The sequence below is a fragment of the Marmota flaviventris genome, chromosome 14 (assembly GCF_047511675.1).
Source record: "Marmota flaviventris isolate mMarFla1 chromosome 14, mMarFla1.hap1, whole genome shotgun sequence".
Lineage (NCBI taxonomy): Eukaryota > Metazoa > Chordata > Mammalia > Rodentia > Sciuridae > Marmota > Marmota flaviventris.
This window is the reverse complement of record NC_092511.1, coordinates 33,371,863-33,398,856: the sequence shown is the minus strand read 5'-3', so window position 1 is coordinate 33,398,856 and position 26,994 is coordinate 33,371,863. Positions and strand designations below refer to the sequence as shown.

Here is a 26,994-nt window from a genome sequence, read left to right as displayed (position 1 = left end):
TTTGTCAGGACACTGAGGTGGAGGGCCACGGCAGGAGGTAGGTACCACGGAAGTAGGGTCTGGAGACATTTGGCATCTTTTGAGGAGATTTCACTCCTTAAAAGCCATCATGCCCCATGACACACACATACCCCACAACACACACACCAAAGACACAACGAAGGACCAGAAAATCACAGCCCAAGAAACTGTGCCTTAGAAGAATTTTTGCCACGAAACATCATTTTATTAACTGATATTTATATTTATATATATATTTATTTATTTTTACAAAAATAAACAATTTAATAAACAAGAAGTACAAAAGCTTCTGGATATGCAAACTCCAGGAGGGGGGAGCCCGGTGTGGCTGCTTGAGGCTTTCACTGAAAGCAAATGAGGCAGAAAGGTCCCAGTCCCACCCCCACCCCAGGTCCTGGCTCAAACTGCAACCTGCTCCTTCACCCTAGTCTTGGCTCATATTGATGTGTGCACCTCTGCCCCTGACCCCTGGGCTGGCCTGGGAGTGTGCCCTGTCGGTATAGGATCACCTACATCCTGGAGCATCCCCACCCACTGCCAAGTTTCCTCTCTGGAGCTAAGCTGAGAGAACACTCTGTGACCGATTGTCCCCACGCAGCCCCCGCCTGCCGTGGCATGTGCAGCAATGGTGGCAGTGGCGGCAGCAGCAGCTAGGGCTTTGGCTACATTCTCACACTAGGAACACAGTGATGGGGCTGCCCACGGAGCTGTTCCAGTTCAGACTGGCCTGAGCCTTGCTCACAGCCCTGAGCGCTGGAATAGCAGTCGCCCCCGCAACCATTGATTCCTGGTCTGGGAGCCAGCAGTCTCAGACTTAGCCTTGTCAACTCACATTTTAACATTTTGCATTATTGCACGTTTGTCCTGGTCACATCGGTCTGTCTGGGATGTCAGTCTTGTCTGCAGGGGTTACCAGGTGACATGCAGCCCTGCTAGTGCAAGTCACTTCCACCATAGGCAAGCCCAGCTGGAGAGGATCGTCAGTTGAGCCCTCAGACAGGTCAGCCAGGGGCCCTCACATATGTGGTCCTGTTGGGATCAGGGACCACTTGGTTCCATCCAGTCTTGAAAAAGACCAGCTTCCGACCTGGGGGGGTGAGATGTAAGAGGTCAGGCTGGTTCTTATCTTGGAGGCATGGCCACTCTCCTTGAAGTGCCTTGAAGACACTTATCTCTCCATTTTCTCAGCCTCCCCTCTGGTTTCTTATTCATTTATTTGCAGTGGGTATTAAGGGTATTAGGGCCTCACGCATGGTAGGCAAACACTCTACCACTGACCTACCTTCCCAGCACTCTTCATTTTTTAAAAAATTTTGATTTATAATTAATTTATAAATTAATTTTAATTTTTAGTCCTCCTGTCTCAGCCTCCCACATGGCTTTGAGTTCCCACATGTGCCAACATACCAGAACTGCCCATCAGATTTCTGAAGAGACCCCCTCACATGTGTCAACCTGCTCCAGAGAAGAACCACCACCTTCCTTGGAGTGTTCTCTCCCTCTTGCTCACCTGTCCAGGTGGTCTGGTTAGTGACCACAAAGGCATGGCACTGGGCATGGCTCTCACAGACATCCACAGCCTCTGCTAGGTTGAACACAGACAGGAGGCAGCTGCCGTGGTGGTAGGATGGCCAGCACCGGTAGTCCTCCTGGGGGATGGTGCTGTCTGGGATGCGCTGGTATTCTATGGGGTGGGGATGAAGCAAACATGAGACGTGGGCTGACCATTCAATGAAGACCAAGTGCAGGCTTGGTTTTGGAGAGATACACAGCTCTCAAATCTGAGGGCACAGAACTGGTTCAACAAGATAAGAGGACACAGATGTGGCCCAGACACACAGAGCTACTGGCTGTCCAACCTGGCTGCCGAGGCCAGGGCATTTTAGACATTTAGAGCAAAATTCTCAAACAGCAATAAGCATGTGAATCCCTGGGCAATCTTGTTAAAATGCAGCTTCTGATTCAGGAGGTGTGGGCAGGACCTAGAGTCTGCATTTCTAACCAGCTTCCTGTGTTGCTAGTGTGCAGGCCTCACTTGGCTGCAGAAGGTCAGAGCACCCCTCAGTTGAACTTTCTCCTGGCTTTGGGGACAGAGGTCAGGCAAACTCCTCAGACAGGCCTAGAGGAACAGTCAGGGAGTTCTGAGGTTAAGAGGCATGGGAATGGATGCAAACATGTCCATGGCTAGAGCAGGGAAGGGAGCTGAGATCTCCCCGGATGCAGAAAGAACTACAGAGGCTCTGAAAACACCTCCCAATCAGAAAGCAGCTCAGCCTCAGGTCTCTTGCTCACCCCATCTTTCCTGCTGCCCGGGAGCCCCAGTTCTGGACTGATCATCCAGAAGCTCTGGGCCTCTGGCCATCCCGCCCTCCGGCCTCCTTCTCCTGCCAGGGACTAGACCAAAGTCCAGGGCTGGCTGTGATTTATGGCCCCATAAACGGCGTCCTCAGGGACAGAGCCAGCCATTGTTCACCTCGTTAAACTTTATTTACAGGGCTAACGAGGGCTCCCCCACCCCTAAGACTGGCCAGAGCTCCTTGAATACAGAGGCTGCCCACCCCTTGCCCCCCTGCCAACCACAGCTAAACCCAAGGACTTCCGCAGGGGGACCACAGCCTGTAACCGGTGGCTAGAATTCTCCCAAGCCCTGGGAGAGAGCAAGCTTCTTGTCTGGTTTCAGTGTGGGGTCCCCCTCCACCTCCAGCTGTCCCCCTAGCCCTGGGAGTGCAGAGGAAGGAAAGAGAAGCAAACACATATTGTGTTCCAGCTGTGTAATAGGAACTGTGCTAATTACTTTTACACACCTCACCTGCCATCTAATCCCCATAAGAACTTTGTGAGGTGAGTAATACAGAACCCAATTCATAGATGAGGAAAGTGAAGGTCCAGGGCTAACGCACACAGTCAGTACCCAGGTGGGGGGCTTAAAGCTATTCAGAGGGCGGTGTTGGCACCCCTGCCCCTGCCCCAGTTCCAGGCAGAATGGCAGTATTCTTGCTCAGCATGAGACAGGACCTCAAAGTAAAGGCTCAACAGTCTGTCACTCCAACTGAGCCCTCAGGATGGCCTTGGAGACAAGGGTCCCCAGAGGAAGGGTGAGCCACTTAGCCCAATTGGGGGGTCACTTACCCTCCTACCTGCTCCTCACCTACCCACCCAGCACCCGGATCCCTGCTGGGCCACTCACCAGCACTACTGCTTGTGGTAGAGTTCTGCAGATACTGGCCACTCCGGTAGAGGTTCAGCACTGTCTCTAGCTGGGCCAGGGTCTCGTCCACTCCCCAGGTGAGCTCTCCTGCAGAATGCAGAGTGGCTATAACAGGGTGCCTGGGTTCCTACTTCTTTCCACAGTAGGCAGCCAGCCATGGCCCACCTCCCTCTAGGGCCTGGACCCTGTAGGTGGGCTTGGGAGGGTCTATGCCTCAGAATACTGCCCTAAGAGATAGTGAGTCCTGGATCCTATGCTGCCCTGTGTCATTCTTATTCCCCACTGGGGGAGGGGTGGGTGATAAGGCAGATGGGCCCTGAGTCTTACCTGTGGCATTGACAATGATGTCCAGCAGAGGCCGTAGTGAGGGCGGGGCACTGTGGGGCAGGAGGTATGTGAAGAAAAACCTGTGTAGAGAGAAACTAGGGGCTCAGGGCTCCAGCCTTTGGAGACACATCCTTCCTTTACCCCAAGCTGGGACAGAACCCAATGTGGCTGGGGAATCTGATCCCTTTGTGGCCTGGTGACTAGACATACCTTGAGTATATACCAGGGAGTCTACTCTTTGGGAAGAGGCCTGGGCACAGGTATGACCACATCTAACTTCAGACCCAAATGAGACCAGAGGTGTGTTTCCCCATTCTTCCCACCTTCCAGCCCACATCACCCCTGACTGAGCCCCAGCATCAGAGCAGTCCAGTCCAGGGGAGGCCAGGGTTGGGGCTTTAGCCATGAAGAACTCTGCAGAGGTCAGAAGCCATGGTAGGGGAAGGGGAAATGCCAGTTCTAGCCCCTGAGTCTGACATTATTTTTAGAAGCCTCCAGCTGCTACCCTCCAACCCAGATTCTCCTTGGACCTGTCTATTTTTAGTTCTTACCATCAGAAGCCTGAGCATTCCCTCTTGACTGGGCAGAGGCTTTCCCCGCCCCTGTGACTCCATTGGTCAGGGTGGAGCCTTCCTCCCTAGCTGGCCTTCTGGACCCCATGCTGGTTCTGGCTCTGGCTCCCTCCTTGACTTCCTTCCCTGGTGGGAACTCCTGAGTCGGGGTGGAGGGTACCTGTAGGCATTGTAGAGGTTCCGCTTCTCATTCATGCCATCACACCAGCCCTGGGCAGAGCAGGGCAGGGTGAAGTTCCTGGCTGGAAACTCCAATATGCAGTCAGCACTGCTTGCACATGGTGTCTCCTCCACACGGGCATCATCCAGGTCTGTCACCTTCAGCTCCCCGTCCACCAACACGAATTGCCGAGGGCGGAAGTCCAGCAGGGTGACTGAGCCCAGCGGAGAGTGGGCCAGGTGGTGGAGGAGGCGGCCAAGGCTGAGGCAGATCTGAAGGGCAGACACAGGCTGAATAGGGCCTGCTGGACCCTGGGCTCCTTCCTCTGAACTGAGCTTGGGGTTGGCCTTTCTCTTCTCTGGGCCCCAGGGACCTTCAAGGGGAGGCCAGTGATTTTATTAACCCTTGGCTAGCCTGACCCTGCAGGCAGGGGAGTCTAAGGATAAGGAATCTCTTCCCTAAAGCTGCATCTTGAGTATGTATGGGAGCAGAGGGAGGTCAGGATGACCTTAGTTGTTTATGGTACCAGGAAACTGGCCCTTTTATAGTGGCTATGTGTGTGTGCATACATGCGCCTGCACATGTCTGGAGGGATGAAGCAGTGAGAACTGACAATGTCGGAATCCTCTATGTCTTGCTTCTTAACCCTTTGGCCGATGGCTGAGTCAGCTTCCTTCCCTCTCTCTCCTTGGGCTGAGGAGGAGTCAAAGCTGCTCTGGAAGCCTGGCCTTCTAAGGGAGAATCATCCCAGCAAGAAACCCTGGGCAGAGCTCCACTCCCTGCTCACTCGGAATCGATCCTCCCAGGAAGTCTGCAGCAGCTGGATCATTTCCACAGGGGCGCCCAGCTCCGTGATGGTGGTCAGGGTATCTGGGATGTCCTCGCTGTCCTGGTAGCAGTAGCCATACAGCTGGGGAAAACCCAGGGCAGGTCATTAGGTCACAGGGTGGGGGAGGGACAGAGAAGGACTGGACTGTCAGATGCCCCCTCCCTCTGGCCTGAGGCCATCCCTAGGCCTTTGCTACAGCTCAGGCCAGAGGAGAATAGCAGCATTGCCTGGGAGGTCTGCCCCCTCTTCCTGCTGCTGGCAGTTCCTACTGACTGACTACACCAGCTTCTCACCTCTTGCCACTCAGGGTGATGGGCAGGTCTGGCCACCACATGTTAACCAGGTGCCAGGCACCATGCTAAATGCACTACATGCAGAATTCAATATATTATAAATAACCCTGAAGGGCACAGTGGGTACTGTTATTACTGTCTCCAATTTCAGGTGGGAAACCTACTCAGAGAGGTTAAGTTGCTTGCATAAGGTCACACTGCTAATAAACACAGGAGGTAGGATTCAATTATACCACTTGGATTCCACAAACTGCTTCTTTCCAAGAATACCATTTGCTAATACACAACCCAGCAAATGATTACCATCCTTTCTCCCCAACTCTAATCCTAGTCTGTTCCTTACCATTCCTACTTTCTTGCAGCTGCTTCTTCTTTTTTTTCTTTGTAGGGTTTTGTGGGAGAAAAAGCAAAGAGGCTCATCCCTGGGTGCTCTTGGCATACGCAGGTGGGTGACATGTGTCAAGGGGGTTGTAGTGAGGGATGGTTCTCAGGGAAGATCAATTTCTTGGGGGCATGGTTATAAGGAGCTGCCCACATCATATCATCTGGGGGAGAGGCTTGCTACCACCCAGCTGATCACGGGAAGCACAGCCTGACTTTGCCACTAACACCTACACCAGCGTCCACAGGGAGCCCTGCTTCTCTTAGCCTCTCCCAGCACACCCCACAGTAGTAGGGGCTCAGAATGGGCTCTCAACAACCAGCACCCTGTGGGGTACGGACACAAAAGCTGAGTTGTCCAGGCCAGACTAGGGAGAGGGGAGAGCTACGGTGGTAAGAGTCCGTGGCCTAATGTTCCTGCACATTGTCACTAGTCATGCCATCATTCACACCCTTCCCAGCCCCCTCTGTGCCCCCTTTCCTCCCCAGAGGTGCCCTTCCAGCTCCCCTTCCCCAGAGTCAGCTGCCCCAACTCTGCTGGAATCACAGAAGGTGCACCTCAGTGTTAGGCCATCAGATCACTTGGGTGGGGGGTGGGTTGGGATGGGGTATCAAGGGCAGTTCCAGGCATCCTCTTTTTCTCTCCCCTTTCACCCTCCCATCAGCCCAGGGAGGCTTCAGACCCTGGTGAGGTAGGGGGAAGGTAAGGGGAGCAGCTTTGGGGCCTGGTTCTCATTTTCTTGCCCAGAGTCTGAGCCTTTGTGGGAAACTTCTGAAGGTTATTAAACACCCGGAGGTCGTTAAATGCGCTGTTAACGAGGTATTAATCAACACCCCTCAGAAAAAAATAAAAAGACACCATTAACCCCCCCCAGGAAGCGTGAGGCTGAGCATTTCAGTCACATCTTTTGTTCTATTTGGGAGAAGAAATAATATACTCTAGCATGGCCAGAATCTGGGCCCAAGCAGGCTTAGGGTCCATCTGAAGCCTGAAGTTCCCAGGATGACAGAGTTGAGGGGGAGGTAGAGCCTTGTGCCCTCTGACCCTGGGCTGCAGAGGCATCTATCACATGAGGAAGCGTGTGTGAGAGATGGCGGGGGAGGGGGGCGAAGAGAGAGGAGAGAGGGCGTTTGTGTGTTGGGATGGGGAGGTGTCACACAGACAGAGAGAAAGATCCTGGAGTGCACATTGGGAGTTGCACAGCGGGCCCTTCTATTAGAGCTGACAGCACCAACTAAGGCTGCTGAGAGCTGCGGGCCTCGGGAGCCTGAGTGACTGGTTACGCTAGAAGCCTTCCCTCTGGTTTCTCCCCACTTCAGCAAACAAACGGGTTTGAAATTTTGAAATGATTGAAATGTATTAAAACAACACGGTTTCTGGTTCCTTCTGGTTCCCGGCACACCTCAACCAAAGCCCCTGGAGCAGGAAGACCCCCACCACAGACTTCCCTGGCTGCAGAGGTGGCATAGCTGAGGAAGCCAGAGGGACACTGGCCTGGGAGTTCAGGGGATAAGCAGGGCAGACCCAACCCAAAAACGCACTAGGGGACCCTACTTTTTACTTTTCCCTGGGGTCCTAGCTACCTTAGTAACTCTTGTGCCTAAGTTCAGCTGACTCCAGGCTCTGACCCTGTGAGAGTCACTCAGCCAACCCAGACAGGCCCAGCCTTGATGACGGAATGGGAGAAAACTGTCCAGTTGTAATTTGTTGTTGTTGTTGTTTTCCTCTGTGGCACCTTCAGCACCAGGGCCTGACATACACAGAGCGACCATTCTGTGGTTGGTGTTATGTGGGCCTAGCTGGAGGCTTGTCAGAAAGTTTGAAGAGGTCAGTGAGGGAGAAGTTCTCAGAGATGTAGGAAGACGGACCAAAAGCAAACCTGTCCTAAGAGAGGGGGGGTCTTAAGTCAATTAACTAACATTTAAAGTTCGGCTAAGTAATTCAAGACCTCTCCACCCTCTCAGAATCTGGCTGACACCCCAGGATTTCCAGAAAGTTCTCAAGAGCCCCCAGGAAGTGAAGAGAACAAGATCCTCCCAGTTAGAATGGCCACGTAACCAGTCACTCACTCCCTGGCGCTCTAGACAGAGTGTTAGCCAGGCAGCCAGGCATAACTGCACACAACTGTGGGCTCTGCCCGACATGTGACCAGTGCAGAGCCCAGGACCCCGTCACAGTGTCTGGTCAGGGTGGTGGTGTCCAGGGGGGAGACTGGGAGCTAGCAGGAATATAGGGAGCTTTCTTACCTATCCTATTTCAGGGCCGAGGGTCCCATTTCACAGGGAAAGAAGGGACTCTTGGTCTTTTGGTCAGTTCTACTGGGTGCAGAAAGGTGAATCTGAGTGGGTCAGGTGGTGGGAGTCATGGGTGACATTCACTGCTGTGGGGAGTGCATACATCCTATGTTCACTGGGCTAGAGCAGTTAGGGATTCCCCTCAGTCTGCTCAGACATGTGCAGCAGGAACAGTTTGTCTCATCCTAAGCACACTTAAGGACTGAGACCTGGGAGAGAGGAAGCAGGGTATGTTAGAGCATTGAGGGATTGTGCACTTACTTTAAGTTCTGCTTGAAGGAGATAAGGCGGGGGTCTCATCTCTCCTGCCTGTCCCCCAGTGAACAGAAGAGGCAGATTCTCACTGATTCTGAGCCTCTGGCCCTCAGTCTGTTCACTTGCCTAAGATCCTAAGGCTTCCCAGTGGTTCAAGTGGACCCACTTTAAGCCCCAGGGTTCAGGGTCACTTCTGGGAAAGGCTGTACATTTTCTGGTCAACTCCCTCACTCCCTTCCAGTGGTTTCTGGCTGAGTGTGTGGGACTCTATGGGAATCAAGCCTGCCACACAGTCTCTTTCCAGCCCTTCCCAACTCCATTGCAGTCCCACCCCATCTTTAAAGTCAGACAAATCACTGGGAGTTGAAAGAACTGGGGTTCATATTCCATCAATATGGGAGACTCTACCACGCATCTGGGAGCTGTCTCAGCCAGGGATGTTCGGTGTCTTGGCCTGGGATTATTTTGGCTTGAGGTGATATCCTGATGTTCAATACTCTAGCTCCAGCCAGACGCAGGGTCCTAAATTCGTAGCACTGCCCCATTCTTAGAGTTCCGGGGCTCTCTGTCCTGGCCCCTGTCGTTAAGGGATGTGTATAAGCTGAGAAACCCAGAAATCGCTGAGTAAAGAGAAGAGGCAGGGTGGTGCAATAGGAAGGGCCCGAGTGCTGGTTCTGTACCTAGCTTAACATGGGCACCATTGGTGCCCCATTTCTTTTTCTGTAAGACCAAGACGTTCTTTTCCAGCCTGAGTGACCAGGGCCTGGGCGCTCCAAGCCAGCCCCCTCACCCCCGCGCTCCACCCTCGTACCTGCAGCACGTTGGGGTGCCGCAGCCGCTCCAGCAGCACCATCTCCTTGAGCAGTTTGTGGGCCGCCAGCCGATAGCAGCCCCTCCGCGCCCCGAACTCGCGCACACAGCTGCCCAGATCGTGGCCGCTGAAGTCCACCGCTTTGAGCGCCACCGCGGCCCCGCCGGGCAGGCGGACGCGGTACACTGCCTTAGTGTAGCCTGAGCCCACGTACTGCGCGCCAGACACGTTGCGGAGCGCGGCGCAGCCCAGGCGCGGGCCCGGGCCGGGAGCCGGGGGCCAGCCCGGGGCGCCGTCGGGCACGGGCCGGGCCCGCGGGGGCCGGGGACGCTGCAGGCCCAGCCCGCCCGGAGCCAGGTCCATCAGGCGCCGCCTTTCGGGCCGGCCAGCCCCGGGCCCAGGACCCCCGCGGGAATAGCGCTGCACCTCCTCGTAGCGCGCCCGGATCTGCCGGGCCAGCTCTCCACGGCCCCCGCGACGTCCCGGGCCCGGGGCCGGCGAGGGCCCCGGGGACTGGCCTGGCCGCGGAGGCTCCGAGCCCGGTGCGAAGAGCACGTTGAGAACGGAGCCCAGCAGGAAGGAGGCGCAGAAACCCGCGGCCACGGCCGCCCGCCGGCGCCGCATCGCTCCCCTCCCCCCGGCCGGCCGGCCCCGCGCGGCTCCCCGGCCCCGGCCCCGGCCCCGGGCGGATCAGGCTCGCAGGCGGCTTCGCTCTGAGCCCCGGCGGCCCCCTGCCCAGCCCGCGCGCATGGCCCCGGCAGCCCCGACCCCGGCCCCTCGCAGGAGGCACATCGGCCTGACACTTGCCTCCCTCCCGCCCTGCCCCCGCCGCTTATAAGGCCCGGAGCCGCCCCCGCCCCCGCCCCTCCGCCTCCGCCTCCCGCTCCCGGCGCGAGCCCGTCTTCGGCACCGCCCCCTCCGGCCGCCCGGGCCGGCCTTCCCTGCTGACTGACAGCGGGACCTCCTCCCGCGGCCGTCCGGGCCTGGGAAGCGGCGCGGAGGCGGCTCCGGCCCTGCCCAGCCCGCGGCCCCCAGAGCTCAGGCCGGGAAGCGCGAGAGGGGGCGGTGGCGATCCCGCGGCTCGCTGGGGCTCCAGTCCAAAGCGAGGGAGGATAACGGGGCAGGGAGGCCGGATAACGGGACCGGGAGGCCGATGACGGAGCTGGCCCCGCAGAGTGGGTGGGGGAGGTAAAGGGGCGAGGCTGGCGAGTAACGGGTTCCAGAGGGGATGAGCAGCTGGGGCCCGGGAGCGGGGATCCCTGTGATCCCAGAGCTTCCTCCTCGGACCCGGTGATTCAGGGCGAGCTGGGCCAACCGAACGAGCTTGGGAACGCCTCTCGCGGGTGGGGCTGCCGGTGGGGGCTCCGTGTTCTGCCCTGGATTCTGGGTTAGGGTGAGGTGGAGGGCGGTTTGTGGAAGCAGGCATAGCCGGGTTGACACCTGCGCGCGCGCGTGGGAGGGAACTCTGGGCTCCGAGGAGTAATCCTGAGCTTTCTAAGATGCCCTGTTCTGCCAAGACTTTTTTGATTTCCTTGTCTCTGAATCCCCATACCTAGCCGGGGATGCATGGCTTATCCCTGAAATCCCAGGGGTCTGACGGGTCAGCAGCGGATCACGAACCACGTGCAAAAGAGTTCATTTGTGCCCACGTACGTCTGTGGGATGTATGCATCAATATGTCCGAAGGGGCCACTGTGTCCCAGGAAGGGAGTGTGTACCCTGTGTGAAGTTGGTGCTGACTCCACTAGAACTTCTGGTTCCTCCCCCTCCCTCCCTGATTGCATCATTAGTGCTAATTGAGGGGCTTTCACACGCCAGTGCATTAGCTGTTTGGAATAAGCTCCCTCCTCCGGGGAGAGATAAGCTGCTGCTTCCCCGCCCCCCCCCCCCCCCCCCAGTTCTCCATTTCCCCACCGCCCTGAAACTGTCCGCTTAGATCCTCTCACCTCCCTGGGCACCCTCCGGCCTCCCTCTGGGCAAGTTATTCTGCCCTCCCAGTAATGTCAGGGTTGGCTGGGAATGGATGGTTGGGGAGGAGAAAGATCCAAAGCCTCCTTTCTGAGGGGGTGTCCAAAAAGGGGAAATTTTCTCAGAAGAGATGGGCTTCCTATAGAAAGCAGGGTCTCTACTGAGAAAGGGAACACATATTTCTGTTCTTTTGAACATGGAAGGGCAGAGGAGAGGGTTCAGTTCTCTTGTCAGGCTATGATCCCACTAAGGTAGGCCATCCAACACTGATTCTTGGTTCTGTAAGATTTAGAGAGTGGGGGCCCCCCGGCTAACTTAGCCATCATGGAAAAGGCAGGGTGAGGGAAGCCATGATCCCTCTGAGAGCTTTGGTTTTGGTCTGGTCTGTTCCTGTTTAACTGCTCTGCCCTGTACTGGCCCATGGCTGCCTGGTGTTGGGGGAAGGCTCTGAGCAGATGCCCTCCCCAGCCCTCACACCAGATGTCCTTGGTCTAATTAACTGTGCTGGGAAAACCAACCTGGGTTTGTAAACAGAGCTACTGGCTAAAGTCAACAGGGAACAGCAGCAAACAGCAAACATTCCCCTCGCACTCTGTCTCAGTCCAATTCAGCCTCTGGGGGGAGAGGGGAAGCTGGGTGGATCAGAGGCCCACTGGCCCACAGCTGAGTCAGGGAAAGCTCATCTGCCTCTGTGGCCCCAATATGACTGTGATTTCCTTCTGGGTCTCCTCTATTGGGGAGGGGACTGGGAGGAGCAATTGCCATCCCAGGATAGACTCTGTCCCCCTTCTGGAAAATGCCCCGTGGATTTTTTACCCAGCCAAACATCTCAGTCCATGAGGTACCTTTGCCAGAGGAATATTCCTTGAAGAACTTTCTTTGGGGCCTGCTCTGCTTTCATGTCTTGGAGAAGCCTCTGAGGGTAGGGCTTGATATTGTGGGTCTACAGCTCCCTGTGGGTGACTATAACGTGAACATTGTTAAGTTCATTACACATCATGTAGGTATTATAATAACATGTTCTGAAATTAGATAATTATTCCTGAGATATTTCTGCCAAGCTTCAGTATTTTTGTTATGGTTTGAAAGTTCAGTGCATTCAGGGCTGGAGAAATGCACAAATGTACACGTAACACACACATACACACACACATACACCCACCCACACACAACACATACACAGAAGCCCACCAAATGGGAGCCTCATAGGAACAAAGGAATTTCAGTTGTCTCCCTCTCCCACTCTCACCCACTCTCAGACACACAGACATACAATCTGAGATGGTCAAAAGGCTTTTGGCTTTTGAAATAAAAGGATTGAAGTTTCTGAGCAGATTACAGTTTCTGAATTGATAGTTTTTAATCAAATTTTGCTTATTTGCTTATTATATATTGTGCCACCCAGGGAGAGGAATTATTTCAAGTTGAGACACCAAACACTATGTTATGCTACTATAGGCCCCTGATCTATGTCTACTTCTCTGTCTAACACCAAGTAGGACCCATAGCCTGGGCCTCACAGGCTACAGTCCTCAGGCCAATGTCCTGCTTAAAATCCCTTGTGCTATCTTCAGATGGGAGTCATTCCCCCTTGTCCCCAAGCAAAGTGCTCTCCACAGCCCTCAGAGCAGTGTTGGTACTAGCAGGAGAAGGCTCAGTGCTTTGGACACTATGTTATCTGGCTCTCCAGCTCCCTGCCCCCATCCAAAACACTAACTTGATTATCAATGCTTGGGAGGGAGGCAGATGGCCCAGGCTGCATTTCTTTGGACAAGTCTCTGGGGTACCTTCTTTCTGCATGCTGTTGTCAGGATTGTAATACCAGCCTTCCATTAGTGTTCTTTATTATTGACTCTTTTCTTTCCAGTCCAGGTTTTGAACACCTCTTTTGGAGTGTCACTCTCCTGCTCAAAAACCTGGAGGATAAACTGAACTGGCCTCAGGCCTCCAGGAGCTGACCCCAACTCTTCCTATAGAAAGCCAGACTCTAGGGCTGGTGTGGTGCTGGCTCCTGACTTGCTGCTATCATCTGCCTAGTGCCTATCCTCTAGGTCCCTTCCTCCCAGTATCTCCTTCCTGAAATACCTTCTGCTAGGCTTTCCACTCTGTCTTTGCTAGCTGGTTCTTCAAGTTCTCCCAAAAGTGAGTTATACACAATACTTCTGCAATTGGGGTAACTGAGTCCCTGAGGCTCTGGAGGGTATGTTCTTGGGAATTCTGTGGCTTTATGTTCTTTTAAAGGAACCGTACAGAATGCATTTTTCAGGTCTTGGAAGACTTGTGTAAAGAGATTAAGAAGTGGAATCAGACACTTAATCTCAGCTCTGAGTTTCCTTGGGCAAGTTAGTTACACTCTCTTTGTGTAAGTTTCCTAATTAGGAAAACGGGTTAATAATAGTACCTACAACATAAAGTTGTTGAGAGAACGAAATGCCAAAACAAAGTGTCTGGCATAAGACAAGCGCTCAGTATGTGTAATCTACTGCTAGTATTAATAATATTAAACAAACAAACATCTGCGACAGCATGTTAGACAATTTGGTTGGCTGTAACTCTGCCTAAAGGCAGAAATGACTTTAAACACTTTCTACCCTGCTTCCCACTAGTGAAATCTCTCAGCCTCCTGGGGTTTATCGAGACCTGTAATTTTAACTTTTTCCCAAATCAGCAAACCAGCAATTGATCAGAAGAATTCTCACTGGTGGCTGCCCCTCCCCAGAGCTCCCAACTGAGAGGGTAGACCATGAATCTGGGTCTGGGCTCAGCCACCTGATGGCCACAATGCCCCAGAGCAGGTACAGGGCCTCAGCTCTGTCCTTTCTGGGGCAAGGTTCTGGGGGAGGGACTGATTCTAAAATGAAGGGGGATGGAGGGGTGGAGTCAGGCAGCCTGCTCCTCAGCCCCTGCCTCCTCCAGGTAGGAAGTGAAGCTGATGTTTTAAAATATAAAAAACAGATGATGAAGGTCAGGTTACCTATACACTGGAGAGCGTGAGCCCCAAGGCAGAGTCCCCAAGAAATTATCTGAGACGGTGTGTGTGGGGGGGTGGGCGGCAGAGAGAGAGAGAGCAGAGACAGACAAAAAAAATCCCCGCTGAATCCTGCGAAAGGGAGACAAAGAGAAAGTTGTGGCTCGGGAGAGATCCTTCTACCATCTCTGGAAAAAAGCTTAGTTCCCCTCCATGGGTGGGAACATGAGCTGACGGGGCTCAGAGACCCCATCAGGGATTGAGGCCCTCCCTGAACCCAGAAACCAAAAGGCTCCGTGAGCTCTCAGAGTTCCCATAGCTTGGCCTGGACTCTTGTTCCTCTGAACTCTTGATCCAGTGAGTCCTGCTTAAAGCATCCCTTCTTATGCTTGGCACTTGTCCTGCATCCTCTCTCCTGTCAGCCTTACCCATCTGTGGCACAGAAATGCTCTTGGAAGGTTCTCCTTCACTTGCTCTCCTGGATTTATGAGATGCGTGTCTCTTCTCTGTTTGCTTTGATTGGAAGAGTGGGTGGGCAGGCGTGGTGGTGGTGGTGATGACCCCAGAGGGGCAGAAGCCTATGGTGGTGGGGGTAGGTGAAGGTTGGGGGAGAGGTAACTGTGTAGGGGTATCTCACCAGAGAAGGTGTGAGGGGCATCCTTGGGATTGGGACCCTGCCCTAAATGGAAACTCCATCCTGAAAACTTTGGGAGGCCCCAGAAGAGAAACTGAAAGAGTGGAACCCCAGGGCCTGTTCCTTTTCCCCCTTGGGGCAGGTAGAGGGATGGGAAGTTGGCCATTAGAACAATTGGTGACAGACAGACTTCTGGCAGGGGCTGATGGAGCAGAGGCTTAGGAGAAAACACATCACCCCTCTGTTATCTAAACCTTCTCTCAGTGGATGGGGCAACTTCTCTAGGCTATGTTCAAGTAGGAAAAAGCAGTTCCTTTGAGCAGCATCAGGACTGCTTTTTGGGAAGCAGAGAAGAAAGGGAAGCTAGAAGGGGCTGCTGAGTTGGTGCACCAGGCTCTGGACCTCTCCTTCTTCCCTGGTCCCCCCAGGAGGCCACCTGGATCTAGGATCAGGAGGAAGAGTGATCCTCACAGTCAAGAAGGCCTTGGCTAGCCTCTCCTCTAGGAGCTTACATTGCAATTGGGAAAAATCACCCCAAACCATTAGGGCCTAAAGTGAAAGAGAATGTGGAAGGTCACTGTTGAGAGCCACAGCCGAGTCGGGATGCCGCCTGGCATTTTTGCCAGAAGGAGTGGTTGATAGGTGACTGGCCATATGGGCCACCAAATGCAGCAGTCTGGCTGGGCACAAATAATCGAGCTGCCACGAGGCCCTTACAGGAACACCACACACCAACCGGAACTCCCTCCACCGGAACTTCACCAACCAAGGCGAACTTTCCAGGAATCCCCGTGAGAGCTCAACCGGATCTCAATGGGAACTCCAAGAGAACTCAAAAGTAGCGGGTGCCCTATTCTGGAGCCGCCCTATTGCCGGACAGCAGGGGTCTATATACAACTGAATACACAGCCTGTTTCAATCTAGCATCATCCAGTCACAGCAATTATACACAGCTTAACTTAATTATCATCATCTTAATGGCTCACTGGCATCACCTCTCTACCACTCCTTCTGGCAAAAATGCCAGGTGTCATCCCGACTCGGCTGTGGCTCTCAACATATCCCCCCTTCTGTTTAATTAAACAACAAGCATGTGGCTTAGAGACCGTGCCTGTCTTAGGTTGTCCAATACTACAGGTCACAGGGTTAGGGGAGGGGGAGTGTGTGTGTACAGTGTATGGGGGTGGATAGGCAGGACAGATCTGGCCCATACCTGGAACCCTGGTGGAGAACTGTCCTGCCCAAGAGCTTCCTGTGCACCAGGAAGTGTGACCCCTTGACACATGCTGTGAAGTCAGTATGATTATACCCATTTTATAGGTGAAAGAATTGAGGCTCGTGAGATTCTGGAATCTGTTGAATGCTGCAACAATCCTAAGTGGCAGAGTAGATGATCATGAAATCAAGAAACAATGACTCTTGGGATGGGGATACAGCTTAGTTGGTAGAGTGATTGCCTCACATGCACAAGGCCCTAGGTTCAATCCCCAGCACCATGAAAAAAAAAAAAAAAAAAAAAGCAATGACTTGGATGGGGCTCTTTTCTCAGCTCTTTCTTAGTTTAGCGGGAGGGGGAAAAATTCAAGGCTAAGAGGAAAATCAGCACCAAGATGGGAGCCAAGTTGGAAGTTCATTAAGGTCATTTTTGCCTCTGGGCAACAAAGTTTGGTCATAAAGATTTATTATTTTATTGTTCTTATTAATACTAATGATAGAGCATACTTATTAAATGCCTTCCATTATCATTTAATCCACTTAACAACTGTAGGAGATAAATGCTATTATTATCTCCAATTTTCATGATGAGAAAATTGACATAAGAGAGATTAGGTAAGGTGCCCAAAGACAGCTATGAGGAGGCAGAGCCTGAACTTGGGCGTAGCTGCCTCTGACTACAGAGTCTGTGCTCTTCCCTATTCTGTCCAGTATTTTAGTTCATGGGCTGGACTAATTTCAGCTACAAAAGTCTCAGGGGCGGTCATTCCAAGCCTGACATTTCAATCTTGGTTAACAGATAAGTGTGTGATGATGTTGGAGCCTTTAAGGCTTACAGGTGGGCCCTCCTGGGGTGGGTGGTGGGGAGGGGTTGGGGGAAGAAAGGAAGATAGGGACAAGATACACATTGACTAGACCCCTCCCCTCTTTTACCCAACTGGGAAAACCATCGACTCAGCAGGAGAACTGAACTCCTAGAGGTGTTTTTCAGGGATCCCAGAAGGTCCTGTAATCATATCATCCTCCCCCTCCTTTCCCAGGGGGGATAGACTGAAGGTTTACAAAGGGTTCATGAGACTCTGGGAGTCTGTGTGGAATTAAAATAATTATTTGAAAAATTCCCAAAAAAGCAGGAAAAAGGAAGTCAAAATTATACAAAATCCCTCCATTAAAAGAGATTATCTATAGTAAGATGTGAGAGCCACCTTGCCTGCCCCTCCGGCCCCATCCTTGGGGTAACCCTCATGACCTGTGCAAGAGCATAAAGAATCCCTCGGATGCCTGGGCTCCCATCATCCCTTGCTCTGCCAGTTTTCCCTGGGTTCTGTCATTTCCGCTGGGCTTCAAGGTTAGACACCCCAGAGCCTCTTTGATGTTTCCAAACTCAAATCCAAGTCCTGTGCTTTTTAAAAACACCTCTTGGACTTGTTCCTTTTTCCCCTCACCGCCTCAGTCTAGGTTCTTCCTCCCACATCTGCTCTGTTGATTGGGTCTCTTCGGTGTTCTCCCACCTCAAAGCATGTATGGGCTCCAGATCCATCTGCCAAGAACACAGCTTCCAACACATCATTTTCCTGTTCAAAAATCTTTGATGATTCCCCATCATTTGGAGGATAATTTAGCCTGGCATTTCAAGTCAGTCTCAACGTACCTCTTGTGTTCTTATACACACGAATACTTCCTGACTCCTCCGTGCAGCCTGGCTGGTTGCTTCAGAAATGTTGGAACAAGCTCTGTTCTACCCCTGCCTGATGACACCCTTTCTTACCTCTTCTAAAGCCAGCCTCCCATCCCTAGTCCTGCCTCCCCAGCTAGGTTAACAGATAACCTATTGTAGAGACTAGACTTTTTAGTTTGTTTTATTTTTTTCTGTTCTTTTTTTTTCTTTTCTTTTCTCAATACTGGGGATTAAACCCAGGGGTTCTTCACCACTGAACTCCATCCCCAACCCTTCTATTTTTATTTTGTGACTGGGTCTCCTTAAGTTGCCTGGGTTAACCTCCAACTTGGGATCCTCCTGTCTCAGCCTCCTGAATAAATGAGATTACAAGTGTGTGCCACTATGGTGACTCTCTTTCTGCTTTAGTTGCTTGTCAAATTAAAAAATAATCTGAGCTGGGCATGGTGGTGCATACCTGTAATCTCTGACATTCAGGAGTCTGAGGCAGGAGGATTGTTGAGACCAACCTCAAGTTTGTTGGGCAAACTAATCGAGACCCTGTCTCAGAAAAAAAAAAAAGTCTAAAGACGTAGCTCGGTAGTAATAAATAAATAACAATCTGATTCAATTAAGTCTCCTTGTGTGTTCATTTTCCCCATCCCTCTCATTTCCTTCCCCTGACTCAACACTATTTATTGATCATCTACTTTACCCGATACCAAGCAAATAACCAGGAACGCAAAGATGAATGATGGAGGTATTTCCTGTGGCATTTCTTGAAATATTCTTGATGAAAGAGGACTCTGAGGTCTCTTCTCTGATGGCTCAACAGTTTGATAATGTTCCTTTCACAAGGAGCCCCAGGATCTTTGCATTTGCTCTTCCCCCTCCTGTAGATAACATCCGAGGCCTCAGGCATTTCTGTGGCTGGCTGCCTCTTAAATATTCAGTTTCAAAACTCACTTCATCAGACAGGCCTTCTCTGGCCACTGTCTGTCACATCACTGTTTTATGTCCTCAGAACACTTTGTTTTCTGAAATTATCTTGTTATATCCGTCACATTTTTTTACTTTTCTGTCATCAGTCTCCCTGTATCAAGAGCAGGAGAATAGGGTTCTTGGTTCATTACTGTGCACTTCAAGCTCCAAGCAGCTACCACATATGGTAGGATTTCAGCAATGGAAACATAACATTATAGACATCTTTACCAGCTCATCCAAACCCTTCCCCTCCTATGATTTGGGCACTGAACATCTAGTAATGCGCTCATCTTCTGATATTTTTGAGCGGCAACAGTTGCATGTCAGAGGCTTAAATAACCAAGTGTTTCCTCACTAGCAAGGAAAAAAAAAATCCTGTCCTGTCTTAACCAAATGCAGTCTTTTTATCCTGAGTCTGGCTTATTGCTTCCCGTAACTGTGACCTGCCCTTCTCCAAATTTACCTGCCTTGTGTCTCATTCCCTGAGGGCTTTACTTGGTGACTTTTAAGGTGACAATCAGTTAATCCAATAACAGAATCCTGCTAATGTGCTAACGGGAAAGGGTGGAAAAAAACCCTGGCTCCCGGCTCCCTCTATTCCGACTCAGGTAACATCTGTGCTTTTAGCAGGGCCCTTCTGGAGACAATTAAATCAGTGCTTTATTGAAACAATAAAATTAATAGAGGTCTCATGGAACTCAATGAAAGGTTTTTAAAAATTAACTTCATTGTTTTTTAATCTTCAAAACAAGCTTTGCAAGGCAAGGGGGCTAGGCAGGGCCAAATTTTCATTAAAGCAGGTTCCTGTCCTAAGGGTTGCGTTTGGGGGAGGAGGGGTACTGTGAACCAGGGGCTTGAGCTGATCTGCAGAAGGGCCACTGCTGCTCTTCTGGGGGGCCTGGCTTCAGCGGGCTCCCGCAGTAACAGGTCTGGTTCTGTCTCTAGGACTCTGACCTCATAGATTTACTAATCCCAGTCTTCATGGGATTTAGGCACCCTGGATTAGGTGTCCCATGAAAAGAAATGTCATGATGACATTTATCATGTTAAGTGATGAACATGGGGGTCTCTCTTTCTACTAAGAAGCAGTTGTCTGGTCTTCATCTGTCTGAACTCAGGTCCATCTTCCCCACTGTGTTGACCCCCAGCCCACTCCCCTGCCTGCTGCCCATTGTTACTTAGTCTCCCTAGGAGCCATTTTTGGCCTCAAGAAAGTTCTATGAAGTTATTTTGTCAAATCATAACCTGAGGCCAGAGATTTTTGGCAAATCTGTGGGTGGTTCTGCTGGTGGAGGACCGGGGGCAGGTGTAAGGTGAGGCCAGGGAATTTCCTTATAAAGGATTTGCCTGGCTTGGAGGGTGTGGGACCCTGGACAGGAAAACCCTCCTGGAAGATGTGGTTTTTCTGTCCAGACGGACGGAGCTGGCAGAAGACTGTCTTCAGGACTCCTCATTATTCCTATCAAGGTAGCACTTTGATTCAAACCATCTGTGGGCTTGTGAGGTTTGATTAGACTTGGCGTTTCCAGCCCCGGGCTCCCGACTTACGCCCTATGTGAGTGTGAGGAGTAAGACTGAGGGTGTGGTTGAAGTCTGAGGTTGGACCCTTTCTCTGAGCCCCAGACTCCTGAGCCCCCAGTGACTCAGGGCACTTGCTGCCCGGGCCCCTCCTCTTCCCTGGACTGCCAACAGGCACTGGCAGGGGTTCTGAGCTGGAGGTTAGAAGGCTTCTGCTCCCATTTCTACCCTAAACTAGCTGTGGGACATTGAGCAAATTGTTTGGCCTTCTTGGGTCTCAGTTTTTTTTATCTACAAAATGGGATAATGACACCTGCTGTGGTTATTTTGAGGATCAAATGAGGCACAGGTGTGAATCACTTTGAAGTGCATGAAAGAAAGATTGTACAAAGGTTGCTTTCATGAATGGTATTCTGGGCCTTGGAGAATAGGACCTTCCTACCCCGGAGTTGCTCTACCCCCAATACTGGGTTCAGGGTCTCTTTTGACTCTGGAAAGGACAGTGAAGATTTTGGGGACTTTAATTAACTCCTCTGGTCCCCCCACTCCCCCTGGAGGGCAACTTCCACTCCTTTCCCATTCTGCCACCCTCGTTGTCTCCCAGACTAGAGATCTTGGAGGCGTTTTGACTCTTCCCGCTCCTTTATCCCCTCATAGCTATTCTGTCAACATGTCTCGCTTCCTCCTTTGAAATTTAGCCCAGACTCACCTTATGTTCCTGGTCTCAGTGCCATCACCTGTCACCTTCGTCTGAGCCGTCATTATCTTAGCTTCTGTGGGAGCTCCCTGAAGTCTCTTTGCCTCATGTCTTCTGCCCTGGGGCTGCCAGCTGACTCTCCCCAAGGGCCACCTCTTATTGGGTCAGTCCCTCATTCTATAAGGCCCAGTGGTTCCCTCGGGGGTCTCATCAAGACCCTTCTCCCTGGATGCCTTCAAAGCGTGCTGTGCTTCAGTTCTACCTGTTCTTTAAACTGGATTTTCTCTAGTTCCTCTCATCCACTCGGTTTCCTCCTCAAAATCAGGCCCATTTTCTAATTGTTTTCCAAAGAAGCTCAGCCCGTTCCTACTTCTGGCCATTTATCCAGTGTGGTGTGGAAACACCCTCCCCCCAATCTCTCTGCTAGTTCTTTCTGGAATGCACCATTCAGCTCAAGTCCCTAGCCACGGTCCCCAGAATTTTCTAGGAGGTTTTGCCTTGGGGGGCTGTCTTTCACTTTAACTTAAATTTTTTTCTTTTTTATGTTGGGGGAGGGTGGAACCTAGGGCCTTGCACATGCTAGGCAAGTACTCCACTACTGATCTTTCTCCCCAGCCCTTTTCATTTATTTTTAAAAATTTGAGACCATGTCTGCTATATTGTCCAGGCTGATTTCCAACTTTCATTTCTCCTGCCTCAGCCTCCCAAATAGCTGGGATTGTGTACCACCATGTCCAGTTTATCCTAAATTTTTACTGCTTATGTTGACATGACTAATTTTGTATCAATTCGTTTTTATTTCTCACCCCTCTGCCCTACCTCTCTTCCCCAGATGATAAACATTTTGCAGACTGGGAGTGTCTTCTCTCTTCCCTAGAATGCCTAATCAAAGGCTGGGTGCCCAGTGAAGTCTTTGTTGGTTGGATGAACAAAGAGGTTTGGTTTGGTGCATGGAGGAGTGTGAAGATTCTCTATTCTAAACAGAGATTTCTGGCCCCCACCTCACCTCCCCCCACTGCACCCCTGCTCTTCACAATCTCCCCCCTGCTACGTCTTCATCCATCAGTAATAAAGCAGGAACAATAAGGGGTTTCTTTCTAATTAAAGGGAGCAGTTAGTGTTTCCACTTCAAAGCCCTGAGAGAGAAGACTTTTGTTCCTCAGGCCTGGGAGCTCTGGGAGCCCTGGTTGGGTTGGGAAGTGGAACTCCAGGCCTAGCCAAGCATTAAGCTCGTGAACCTGAGATCCCCCCATTTGCAGGCAGAGAAGCTCAAATTTAAAACAACAACATAATTTGGTAACTTCGGCTCTGATAAAACAGTTGGGGGAATTTCTTCTCTCCCAGCGTCTGAAGCCAATGTTATTACAGGTGTGTGCTTGTCTCTCCCACACCCTACCCGGCCCCTGTTGCCCCAACACACAGCACACACATGTGCCACATTGTGCAGTCTCACGAAAGTAGGACTCAGCACACATGCTTCACGCTTGGTGGGTCCAGCTCCTTGCCCCCATTCCCAGGGTGCTCCAGCCTGCCCTGTCCCACACACCACCCGATTACGCTCATACACATCTTCTGTGCTTTTCCAAATGGCCAGAAGCAAGGGACTCCACTTGAGAGCTATGCTTATGCTATTCAGCAGCAAGTCAGCTTGTTGGAGATGTGTTCTCTTCCTGTGATTTCCACTGGCTGCAGACTGATCCTTTAACCTGGGCCCAGACTGATTCCCACAATGATTGTAAACTGGCTCCTGTTTCTGACCACATTCAGAAAATCCAAGGTGGCTATCAACTGAGACCGCCATATGGTCAAGCCCCAAAGAGGCCACAGACTAGTGTCATGATTAGTGAACCAACACAGAGCATAGAATGTGTCTTTGGTCTAACAAGTCAACTCACACATTTGACCTATTGGTTATAAGAAAGATGAGAAAAGAGTTTGTGTGGGGCCCAGTTCCATTGCTAAAACTCTGTAGAACCCACATCATCCTTGTATTTATCTGTTTACCTGTCCGTCTGTCCATCCATATATCCATCCTATGTTAAGCACCTAGTCTTTGCTATGGGGTGATAAGCAAGGCTAAATATGGACAGACCCTCTGGAATGTCCCTTAAAGTTTCATATGTTCAGAGGTGGGACTTTTGGTAAGCAAATGGATCATGGAGGACTGTGACCTCATCAGTGGATTAATCCATTTATGGCTGAGTGGACTACCAGGACATGGGGCTTAACTGGAGGAAGTAGGTCACTGGGGGGTGTGTTCTGGGCAGGTCACTGGGGCATAGCCTTTCACCATGATGCTCTGGGTCATCTAGTCCCAGGGCAAAGGAGTCAGTCTACCATGAACAGAGACCTCTGAAACTGTGAGCCAAAATAAATCTTTCCTCCTTCTAGTTGTTCTTGCCAGGTAATTTGGTAACAGTGATGAAAAGCTGACTGACACAAACCCTGTCCTTAAACTTTGTGTTAGATTAATAGCATGGGCTTTGGCATTTTACCATTCTGTGTTCGAGTGCCCCTTTAAGTAAATCAAGGAAGATTTACTAGCTGGGTCACTGTGGACCCAATCACTTAATCTATCTGAGTCTCAACTTCCTTCAGGGGAAGGTGGGGATAATAATGGCCTCTGGGGTGCTAACAGGATTAAATGAAGTCATCTATCAAATGCTAACACAGGGCCTGGCACATAGAACATGCTCAATAAATAATAATGATTATTCACTTAGTTCTTATTTATTCTGCTGGAGATACAGAAATACACACCTAAAATCACAAAACAGCAAGAGAGGAACTGAACTGGTTACACGTAGCAGAAGAGGGAGGAACTGAGAAAGAGATTCTGGGAGGCAGTCTTGGGCAGAAGCTTGACCTATTTGGTTGGAGAGGGGGAAATAGCATGCATACTCCACTGAGGTCAAGAATGATGTTCCCCTGCCCACAGAGGACAGACAGCATGTTCTGAAGACCACAGAGAGGCGCTATCCCTATGACATACTTAGTGCACACACTAACTGATGAAGGTGAATCACATTCGAAGAATCTTGGACAGTCTATGATGCTGCTGGACGGAGCTTGTGGTGAAGCAATAGCGTGGTTAAGAAGTGGACAGCTGAGGCCGGCTAGCTCTGACCTTATCCTTTCAGTGACTTTTCCTTGCAGGTCCCTCCAGCCTCCTTCCTTTTGTTGCCTCGGTCTCCGTAAAGAGTGAAGGGACACTTGTCCTGCTTGCTTGCTTTCCTCCTCCCTGCTGACCCTCTGGTCTGAGCTCTCCTCTGGCTTGCCGGAGGGGCCTACACACGTGATCCTGGCAGCCTGGGGCATGGCCGGCCTGCTGCGGCCTTGCTTGCTCCCCTGATTATTTCTCCTTAATTGAGCGTAAAGAATGTGAGGAATGTGGAGTAGACCACAGGAAGAGGGCTGCTGCAGCCCCCTCCGGGATCCAGATTCTGGGCTCTGGGATGGGAGAACTGCAGATGGCCGGTGGAACCCCACATGGTGTGCGCCCCGACCCCCTACCTCCTCCGCACGATGGTGGGCCCACTTCTCTTGCCTTGATCTGCTCTATTCTCTGCTCTGGGATTTCCTTTTCCCTTCTTTCTGCCCCAAAGAATTTCATGTCTTTGTAAAATTGTCTGTGATCTCCTTCTTCCTGGGAGTCTGCCTTGATTTAAATCTACTGGACATGAATAATCCCTATAAATCTGTAATTCTTTTTTTTTTTTTAAAGAAAGAGTGAGTGTGAGAGAGAGAGAGAGAAATTTTTAGTGTTTATTTTTTAGTTTTCGGCGGACACAACATCTTTGTTTGTATGTGGTGCTGAGGATCGAACCCCGGGCCGCACGCATGCCAGGTGAGCGCGCTACCGCTTGAGCCACATCCCCAGCCCAAAATCTGTAATTCTAAAAACAATTTATTTTCCTTTGACGGAGGATGGGGAGCAATGTTTCTGGCTGCTCCTCAGCCTTGCTTGGCTGCTGGGACCCCTGAGCCTGGGCTGTGGGAAGGTGAGTCCAGTTCTGAGCTCAGGTGCTTACTTGTCAGGAAGGTGAGACTGTGAGGACCTGATAGCAGTGATGCATGGGCTCCTCTGCCACCCAGTGACCCTCAAGGTCCAGCCCTCTTGCACACCTGTCCCTGGAGGAGAAGGCACAGGTTGCTGATTAGACTTGGGTTCAGTCATGGTGCTGTCATCTGGTAGCTGGGTGATCTCATGCCACAGTCTGGCTGGGCACAAAATCACGAGCCACTCAAGCAGGAACAAACTTTATTTTTTGAAACTGCCGCCAATGCCCTCTCTGAGGCTGTTTCCTCATGTTGCATATACTGGTGGCATTTCTGCATTTGTAGGGCTTCAAGGTGAAATTAGATGTAAGAGAGTATGTGAAGCGTAGAGCAGGTGCTCAAGAAATGTTTGGCTTTTGGGAGAAAACTAGGGTGGGGGAAGGGTGTTAATTTTCCTAAAATAGGTTTTTGTTTCCTGTGGTAAATGCAGTAAGCTGTCCTTAGAAATCCCATAAAAGGGACAGGTTGACATGGAGAGTCCTAGTATTTCCACCCAAAGGCTGGTTGATCCCAGAGATTTCTGCATATGAACATGTCTGTGGGGCAGGCAGAAGAGAACTGCAGGCTGGGGGCCTTGGCCATCCCATCACTGTGGCTCCTCAGTGGATGACAGTGACAGCTGTCTTTCTCTAGTCTCCTCTCCTTAGGTCCTTCCAAAGGATGTAGCTGGTTCTGCAATGGGAGGGGTTCAGGCTATATTTAAAGAACTTCCTGCCCAGGGCAGACGTTCTATGTTGAGATAGCTAACCCTCCTGGAATAGCAAAGTGTGGGCTGGCCTCTGTGTTTTCACAAACAGGCTGGGGACAGGCCAAGCTCACCTACGGGTGGGGGCTGGGCAAGGTCATCCTGTATGACTTCTTCCCACTCTAGGCTCTGCCAACCTTCAGTCTCCTCTGCTCCCTGGCAAGACACTCCCTGGGAGAGCTCTGTCTGAAAGTGGCAAGACCGAGAATGCACTGATTATATTCCACAACTTCTGGAAAGTTCCTGCTGTTAGCAATTTGCAAACTTCTCCCGAGATGAAAATTGAAAACAAAGTGGGAAGTGAATGTGCCTGATGAGTGACAGTGTAGGCAGCTTTATCATTGAGGGTGTTTATGTGCAGGGGCTCCTGAGCAGGGTCGTGGGCCCCTTCATCTTTGTGGTGCCTGGAATGCTGGGTATTAGTGAGGCTTAGGACAGAGGCTGACCGGCCAGGCTGAAACTGACATGTCCCTCCCATCCCAGAGACAGAGATAGCTGTTGCTGCTCTCACTTCAGGGAAGGAGGTGCCCAAGGAGAAAGATCCCTGTGAAGCTGAGGTCACGATGGGCAACAGGAGTTGGAGGAGAGTATAGAATGAAGTGAAGAGGTTTGGGGTGCGTGATGGTGGAATATGCATTTGTAGGGATCTATTTTCCCAAGGAAAGAGCAGGCTGAGCATTTTTTGGTGAAGTTAGACACTAGATCTCTTTCTTCCCCAGAGCTGTGCCCCTCTTGGAGACCAGAAGCAGCTCTGTCTCTTCCTATGGCCCCATCTGGGTGTGCATTCCTGTTCACAGCCACAGCAGCCCTAGCAGCGGCCAGGGCTGAGCCACATCTGGGGCTCTGATGGCCACATCTACATCCGCCCCTCTCCAAGCTGATTATTTCTATTCTTTTATCTGCATCTGTCGAAATCTGGAGGGGGTCTGTGGATGGTGGGTCTTCAGCTCCAGGAGCTGTCAGTTTCTAGGGGAGGGCTGGGAGGACCAGACCCCCAACTCTCTGCAGTCACGGGTTCTTGGCTTCCAAGTTCCAGACAGAGACATCTGGGGGCCCATCCCATCTGAGCCCTCACATCTTCCTCCCCAGGCACTCTCCCCTTCCTGGTCCTACTCTGCGAATGCCATTTGCCCCTCCTTCTCCAGGAGATAATTATACTTATTGTCATTACTGACTCCAGGTGAGGGCTCCCATGTGACAAGTGGGGACAGCGGTGGAAGAACACTGAGGTTAGATGTGAGAGGGAGATGAATGTGGGAGGTGGGAGGAGGAAGAATGAGATGGGACTGGACACAGGTGGCTTCAGGAAGTCACTCCTAGGCTATGTTGGGGGTCTCCAGATGGGTTTGGGAAAGGCTCAGGGTAATATCAATATGCACCACTGAGGCTGAGGGGTG

General features: G+C 51.4%; 1 protein-coding gene across 2 annotated transcripts; it reads right to left on the bottom strand.

Annotated features, from left to right (window-relative positions):
- Window positions 1-204: 204 nt before the first annotated feature.
- On the bottom strand, window positions 205-9,814 carry Pkdcc (protein kinase domain containing, cytoplasmic). Of its 2 annotated transcripts, XM_027934582.2 has the most exons (7): window positions 9,153-9,814; window positions 5,076-5,198; window positions 4,289-4,560; window positions 3,557-3,636; window positions 3,209-3,316; window positions 1,532-1,705; window positions 205-1,108 (listed from the first exon to the last, which is right to left on the bottom strand). In XM_027934582.2, the coding sequence occupies exons 1-7, from the start codon at window positions 9,774-9,776 to the stop codon at window positions 1,023-1,025; spliced, it is 1,467 nt and encodes a 488-aa protein (XP_027790383.1). In that variant the 5' UTR covers window positions 9,777-9,814; the 3' UTR covers window positions 205-1,022. The 2 variants fall into 2 exon arrangements, with proteins under 2 accessions (XP_027790383.1, XP_071457332.1); XM_071601231.1 differs by lacking the exon at window positions 3,209-3,316.
- Window positions 9,815-26,994: the final 17,180 nt, after the last annotated feature.

Bases quoted from the DNA above. Each gene is read 5' to 3' on its own strand.
- Pkdcc (XM_027934582.2), bottom strand. From the start codon at position 9,776: ATGCGGCGCCGGCGGGCGGCCGTGGCCGCGGGTTTCTGCGCCTCCTTC. The intron at 4,561-5,075 runs GTGAGCAGGGAG...TCTGCCCTTCAG, and splicing joins CCTGGGAGGATCGATTCCGA to ATCTGCCTCAGCCTTGGCCG. The intron at 1,109-1,531 runs GTGAGCAAGAGG...TCACCCCCCCAG, and splicing joins TAACCAGACCACCTGGACAG to GTCGGAAGCTGGTCTTTTTC.